This window comes from Eimeria necatrix, genomic scaffold (assembly GCF_000499385.1).
Source record: "Eimeria necatrix Houghton genomic scaffold, Enh_scaff669, whole genome shotgun sequence".
In the NCBI taxonomy this organism is placed as follows: Eukaryota; Apicomplexa; class Conoidasida; order Eucoccidiorida; family Eimeriidae; genus Eimeria; species Eimeria necatrix.
In genome coordinates this window covers 12,501-20,291 of record NW_013654510.1, presented here as the reverse complement: position 1 = coordinate 20,291, position 7,791 = coordinate 12,501, and the positions used below count along the sequence as shown (strand labels likewise).

The 7,791-nt window shown below is 39.9% G+C and overlaps 1 protein-coding gene across 1 annotated transcript; it reads right to left on the bottom strand.

The window, feature by feature from the left end:
* Positions 1-381: 381 nt before the first annotated feature.
* ENH_00069520 (ATPase, AAA family domain-containing protein, putative) lies at positions 382-6,074 on the bottom strand (the record flags this gene model as incomplete). Its single annotated transcript, XM_013582500.1, has 8 exons — positions 382-474; positions 1,972-2,028; positions 2,143-2,217; positions 3,039-3,162; positions 3,399-3,532; positions 3,791-3,902; positions 4,459-4,537; positions 5,972-6,074. The coding sequence occupies 8 exons, from the start codon at positions 6,072-6,074 to the stop codon at positions 382-384; spliced, it is 777 nt and encodes a 258-aa protein (XP_013437954.1).
* Between the last annotated feature and the right edge of the window lie 1,717 nt (positions 6,075-7,791).

The following is a 7,791-nucleotide window of genomic DNA, read 5'->3' as shown; positions in this document are numbered from 1 at the left end:
AAGCTCACTTTGTCGAGGATTTCTTTGCAATTTTTAGGGTTTTTAATTCCGCATTTTTCGAACAAAACACTTTTTAGGGTTTGAACTGCTCCTCGTTTAAATGCAAACCACTTTTTAGGGTTTAGGGGAGCCAAAGCTCACTTTGTCGAGGATTTCTTTGCAATTTTTAGGGTTTTTAATTCCGCATTTTTCGCATAAAACACTTTTTAGGGTTTGAACTGCTCCTCGTTTAAATGCAAACCACTTTTTAGGGTTTAGGGGAGCCAAAGCTCACTTTGTCGAGGATTTCTTTGCAATTAGTTGCGAGAATGAGACAAAACTTGTTGGTTTCTGTTCCGGTGTGGTGGAGAAAGGCGGAAATGGCGTTTCGGGAGTGTTCGCTCATATCTGCTGCTGCTGCTGCAGCAGCAGGCGCTGCTGCTGCTGCTGCTGCTGCTGCTGCTGCTGCTCGCCCCTGCCGCAAGAAAGCGTCAGCTTCATCAATAAAAAGAATTAATCCTTTTTTACTCTTCTGAGCCCAATTAAATAATTTGTTTATTTCGGAGGCCCCCAGGGGCCCCAGGGGCCCCACGTCGCCCCCAGTCATAATTGCGTAGTCCATGCCGGACTGCCGCGCCAAACTGCAGCAAATGAAAAATCCGCAATTTAAAATCCATTTAATCCATTTTTAATCCAATTTAATATCTTTTCAAGATTTAAAAAGGCCTTCACGAGAAAGGGGACTTCAAAAGCATCCAAAAGGACAAAAAAGGAGAAAAAAAGAATTTAAAATAAACAAAATGGAGCCAAAAGAAGACAATGGAAACAAACAGAAAAAGAAATATTTTCGGAGACTAAAGAAATCCATTCTAGACTGAAAGACATCAAAGCAAATAAAACAAAATGAGACAACTAGTAAAGTGCTGGCTGCTTGGCTAGCTAGCTAGCTGGCTAGCTGGCTAGCTAGCTGGCTAGCTGGATACTTGGCTAGCCAGCTAGCTGGCTCGCTAGCCAACTAGCAGCTACCTAGCTCGCTGGCCAACTAGCGCCTAGCCAGCTAGCTAGCTAGCCAACTAGCAGCTAGCTAGCTAGCTAGCCAGCCAACTAGCAGCTAGCTAGCTAGCTAGCTAGCTAGCTAGCCAGCCATCCACCGCCTCCACCGCGGCAAAGCGCCCCAGCCCCCCCAAAAGCGCCGCAAAGAAAACCCCAAACAGCAAAACAGCCAAAAGAACAGCAAAACCAAAACAAACAAACAAACAATAAACAAATAAATAATAAATAATAAATAATAAATAAACAAGTAAATAAATAAATAAATAAATAAATAAATAAATAAATAAATAATAAATAAATAATAAATAATAAATAAATGCTCACGTGCGGGCAAAGAGGGTTTTGCCAGTGCCTGGGGGCCCGTGGAGCAGCAAATGGCGGAAGTGGCTGTTGTGGGCTTTGGTGGTCAAAAGTGAGTTTTTCGAAAACTCCAACTTTTGAAATAAATCTTTTTCCAAAACTATTTCTTCTTTGCTTTGGGGGGCCCCCCGGGGGCCCCACTGCCGCAGCCAGGAGAGGGGCCCCCCCTGAGAAGCGTCACAACCCGGGGCCCTTTTCCTCTTTGTTGGGGTTTAATTCGCTCTTTTGGGGTTTAGTTTTGGATTTAATTCACTTTTTTTGGACTTATTTCACTTTTTTGGGATTTAATTCACTTTATTTGGGTTTGTTTCAGTTAATTGGAGTTAATTGGAGTTAATTGGAGTTAATTGGAATTAATTTGAGTTAGTTTGAGTTAATTTGGATTTAATTTGATTTAATTTCAATTTAATTTAATTTAATTTAATTTAATTTAATTTAATTTAATTTAATTTAATTTGAGGCATTTAAAGGCCAGTTCGGCAAATGGTGGTTAGCTGCGGTTTCAGAGGGTTTGTGATGGACCAAACCCTAAACCCTAAACCCTAAACCCTAAACCCTAAACCCTAAACCCTTTCTTACGGAGAAGGTCCAGCGGGAGGTTTCGCGGACAAGTGGCGGCTTCCCGATCCTGCTTTCCTGAAAAACAGAACCCCACAAAACAACAAACCCTAAACCCTAAACCCTAAACCCTAAACCCTAAAACCCTAAACCCTAAAACCCTAAACCCTAAACCCTAAACCCTAAACTTACAACATATCGGGCGGCAATCGAAGCTGCTGCTCTGGCCCCGTAAATGCCCGCGGCGAGGGCCGTCACGCTTCCCACCTGCATCGTACGTAAACCCTAAACCCTAAACCCTAAACCCTAAACCCTAAACCCTAAACCCTAGCGGTGAGGCGCCAACGGCAGCCTGCCTCGAGAAAGGATTTTCAGTCCACTAAAGGGCTTTTGGGAATTAAATGAAATTAAAAGAAATTAAATGAAATAAAGAGTGCAAATAAACGCAAATAAATAAAACAATAAAAGATTTTAACCCATTTTAACTCAATTAGATGAATTAAAATGAATTAAAATGATTTAAAATGATTTAAAATTAATTAAAATGAATTAAAATAAATTAAAATGATTTAAAATAAATTAAAATAAATTAAAATGATTTAAAATGAATTAAAAGGAATTAAAAGGATTTAAAATCAGGCCAAAGCAGCGTGCGGAAACGGCAAAATGCAAAAAATCAAAAACAAACAAAACTAAACCAAAAAAAGAGCAAACAAAACCAAATAAACGCAAATAAATGAAATAAAACAAAACAAATTAAAACAAATTGAAATAAATTAAAATAAATAAAAATAAAACCATTTAAAAGCATTTAAAACCATTTAAAAGGACTTCAAAATAAATAAAAAACAAAAAAAACAAACCAAGGCAGTCAACTTGGCCTTGTCCGCCAGCAGTGCGGAAAAGGCAAAATGAAATAAATCGAAAATAAGCAAAACTAAACCAAAAAAAGAGCAAATGAAACCAAATAAACGCAATTAAATGAAATAAAACAAAACAAATTAAAATAAATAAAAATAAAACCATTTAAAAGCATTTACAACCATTTAAAAGGACTTAAAACTAATTAAAAAACAAAAAAAACAAACCAAAGCAGTTAACTTGGCCTTGTCCGCCAACAAGGCGGAAAAGGCAGCTCCCAAAGAGCCGAAAGTCTTCTCCAAACTTTCCAGTTTTGTTTTCCGCTCTTCAGCAGCGCGGGCCCGCATGGCTCTGCAACAAACCCTAAACCCTAAACCCTAAACCCTAAACCCTAAACCCTAAACCCTAAACCCTAAACCCTGGCCCTTTGAACCCTGAAGGCCTAGACACTGAATGGCGAGCGCTGAATTCTCAAGTCTGGAGTGCAAGTCTTTGCCCTGCGCCGTAAACCCCAAACCCTAAACCCTAAACCCTAAACCCTAAACCCTAAACCCTAAACCCTAGAAAAGGGAATGAGGAAAGAAGACCTGAGGTGGACATCAATGTTTTCTCTTTCTTGCAAAATCCGGCCTTTTGCCTCTTCGCGAATTTTCTCTTTTTGCAACTTTTCCTCCAGAGCTTTTTCTTCCCGCAGCTGCTGCCGCCGCATCTCCAGCATTTCCTGCAGCAGCAGCAGCAGCGGGAACAGCAGCAGCAGCAGCAGGAACAGCAGCAGCAGCAGCAGCAGCAGGAACAGCAGCAAAGGGGAGCAGCGTTTAAAACCGAAGGGGGGACTTTCGAGGGTTTAGGGTTTGGGGAGAAGGACTTCTGCGGGTTTAGGGTTTGGGGAAAACGGCCTTTTAGGGTTTAGGGTTTGGGTGAAACGCTGTTTTAGGGTTTAGGGTTTGGGTGAAACGCTGTTTTAGGGTTTAGGGTTTACAGCTTCTGTCTTCTTTCGCTGCTCCTCCTGCAGCAAAAACTGTTTGTGCTGCTGCCGCAGCCATTCTTCGTTTTGCCGCTGCTGGTCCTGCAGCTTCTTCTGGTAAGCTTCTCTGCAGCCAAAATAAATAAATAAATAAATAAATAAATAAATAAATAAATAAATAAATAAATAATAAATGGTGAATTAATAAATAATAACAACTCAAGGATGTTTCGTCAAGTGACTGAGAAGTGTTTTGCAGCACTGGCACTAGCAGCAGCAGCAGCAGCAGCAGCAACACCATCACCAACAGCAGCAGCAACATCAACATCAAGAGCAGCAGCAGCATCAGCACCAGCAGCAGCAGCAACACTAGCAGCAGCAGCAGCGCAGCAGCAGCAACACTAGCAGCAGCAACGCAGCAGCAGCAGCAACACTAGCAGCAGCACCAGCAGCAGCAACACTAGCAGCAGCAGCAGCAGCAGCAGCAGCAGCAGCAGCAGCAGCAGCAGCAGCAGCTGACGCCTCGAGTTTGGCCTTGTACTGTGCCGTGACTCTTTCTTGTTCTTGCTGATGGTCAATTGTCTTTCTGCGCTCTTCGCCTTCAGTTTTCGTTCTTTCCGTTTGCGCCTGCGCTCTTGCTGCTGCGATCTGCAGCAGCAAACGCAGACAAAAGGCTGCTGCGCTCCCACCAGTTCTGCTGCTGCAGCTGCTGCTGCAGCTGCTGCTGCAGCTGCTGCTGCAGCTGCTGCTGCAGCAGACGGCCTGCAGCTGCAGCCGCTGCAGCAGCAGCCCGAGCGCCGCTCTTGCTGCAGCAGCAGCAGCTGCACAAGCAGCAGCAGCCCGAGCGCCGCTCTTGCTGCAGCAGCAGCAGCAGCACGAACAGCAGCAGCAGCAGCACAAACAGCAGCAGCAGCAGCAGCAGCAAATACCTGTTCAATTTGCTTCTGAAGTTCCTTTTGCTTCGAAAGTTCCTGAAGTTTAATTACTTCAAAAGCCCGCGCAGCGTTTGGGCTGCTGTCCAACTCCTTCAGCGCCTTCGCCCCTCTTTCTAGTGCAGAGGGATCGACTTCAAACAAATTCAAAATAAATAAATAAATAAATAAATAAATTAATTAATTAATTAATTAATTAAATTAAATTAATTAAATTAAATTAAATTAAATTAATTAAATTAAATTAATTAAATTAATTTGATTGGAGTGATTGGTTTGGATTTAAATGGATTTGGATTGAAGGAGTTGTGGTGATTTGTTAGTTCGAATTTGAATTGATTTGAATTCATCTTTATTTGAGTTATTTCAAATTCAAATTAATTCAAATTAATTCAAATTCAAATAATTTAAATTCAAATTAATTCAAATTAATTCAAATTCAAATAATTCAAATTCAAATTAATTCAAATAATTCAAATTCAAATTAATTCAAAATAATTCAAATTCAAATTAATTCAAATTAATTTGAATTTAAATTAATTCAAATTAATTCAAATTCAAATTAATTCAAATTAATTCAAATTCAAATTAATTCAAATTAATTCAAATTTAAATTAATTCAAATTAATTCAAATTTAAATTAATTCAAATTAATTCAAATTCAAATTAATTCAAATTAATTCAAATTAATTCAAATTCAAATTCAAATTAATTCAAATTAATTCAAATTCAAATTAATTCAAATTCAAATTAATTGAATGTAAATGAGCTCAAAGGAACAATTGCATGCAGCAGCAACACTTGAAATTCAAAACAGCTTGTGCAGCAGCAGCAGCAGCAGCAGCAGCACAAGCAGCAGCAGCAGCAGCAGCAGCAGCAAATAGGAAAAGTTGAAAGTGCAGTTTTTTGGTTCTTTTGTTTTTAGAAAAGGCAAACAAAGGCGCAAATAAAAGGCGAATTGAGGGCCCGAGAAGTTGCGTTTAAAAAAGGAAATTGAATTTCGAAAAGAAGACAAAAAAGAAAAGAAAGAATAAAATAAAATGAAATGCAGACAGAAAGAAGAAAAGAAAGAATAAAATAAAATGAAATGCAGACGGAAAGAAGAAAAGAAAGAATAGAGTAAAACAAGATGCAGAAAAAGGGAAAAAGAAGGATAAAAGGAAATGAAAACGCAGACAAAAAGAAGAAAATAAAAAATAAATAAATAAAAAGAAATGCACAAAAAGAAAAAATATAAATCCAAAACAAAATGCCTTCGCCTCACATTTGCCTGTAATGCTTTCTCCGTCTTCTTCTTTTTTGGGAATTGCATTTGGCAGCGCCGCGGAAGGAACTGCAGAAGATCCGCCGAAGGAGGGGAAGTACATTTTGCGAGGAAAAGAAAGAAATTGGAAGATTTTTGAAGAAGTTTGTTTCAAAAAGTGGAAAATAAGTCCCCAGAAAAGATTTGAAACGAAAAGAAACGACAAGTCCAGCGGCCGCGGAGATTCCGGAAAGAAAAAAGTGAAGTGAAGATTCAACTCGGGGTCATCTGCGGCGGGCGGCGAGGTGTACGTACACCTGAACGCGCTGGCCGCGGCGATCTTCGGGAACTGGAAACGCGGAAAGCGAAGGGGAAACTGCTGAGTCGGAACTTGAAAATTTAAAGAGAGTTTGGGAATTGAAAAGTGATTAATTTCGGAAAAAAAGACGAGCTCGGGGCTTGCTTGTTCAGCGAGAAAGCCTCACTCGACGCCCCGCTCCCTCTCGCGCCCAAACCCCGAACCCGGGCCCCCGTGGAGTTGACAAAAAGACGAATTTGAAATTAATTCAAACAAAAGAAAACCTTTTTGGAAACTTTTCCGAAATTCAACAGAAGACTTCGCCGTGGGGCGGGGAAGCCCCAAAGCGGGGGCCCCCCTCTCAGTTCAACATCTCTAGATTCCCGGCTTTTCGCGGAGATTTTCTGGAATTCAGTTCAATTTTAGTTCATTTTTCATTTATTTTTCATTTATTTTCAATTTGTTTTCTATTTATTTCCTATTTTTCCCCTCTTTAGTACTTTTTGTTCCAAAAAGTGAACTCCACGGCGCAACTGGCGGCCGCTGTCGGCCGCTTTCTCGGGGCTTTTCAAATTGGCGAAGAAAATCTGAAAAGATGAAAAGATCTTCCCATGATTTTATTTCTTTTTTGTTTTTTATGAAATAAAATGTTCTTTTGCTTTTATTTCTTTTTATTTTGGCTTTAATAACTTAAAATTAAATCAGGGTTTAGGGTTTAGGGTTTAGGGTTTAGGGTTTGCGAAAATGCAAAAAAGAAGAAGCTGGTCACGCGGGTGTACGTACAGCACAATGAATCGAAAAACTAAAATGGAAAATAAAAAATCGAATTATTTATTTTTAAATTTATTTATCTATTTATCTATTTATTATTTATTTATTTATTTATTTATTTATTTAGAACCCCTTGTGCTTCAAGCAGCGCCGCTAACTAGCTGCTACGTTTATTATTTGCTGCAGCAGCAGCTGCTGCTGCTGCTAAATTCACTAGTTGCTGCAGCAGCAGCAGCTGCTTCTGAAGCCATCAGTTGCAGCAGCAGCAGCAGCAGCAGCAGCAGCAGCAGCAGCAAAAGCTAAAGAATAGAAACGGGGAGGGACTAAAATAAAAGAATGGAAAAAAGAATAAATTGAAAAACAAATCGACAAGAAGTCACGAAGAAAGAAACCTTCAGGCAGCCGCAGCAGCAGCAGCTGCTGCTGCTGCTGCGCTGCTGCTGCGCTGCTGCTGCAGCAGCTTCCCCCGCTGCTGCAGCTGTAAAGCCCTATTCCCTCAGGAACCTTGCAATAAATAATAAATAATAAATAATAGACAATAAGTAATAAACAATAAACAATAAATAATAAATAATAACAGTAATAACGGCAGTAATAAATGCAAAAAGACCACAAAAACATGAAAATAGCAGCAGCAGCAGCAGCAGCAGCAGCAGCAGCAGCAGCAGCAGCAGCAGCAGCAGCAGCAATGCCAGTGACACCAGTAACGCCAGTAATGCCAGTAACAAGGCCAATAAAAGGAAAACAAATAAAGATGAATTAATTAAATTAA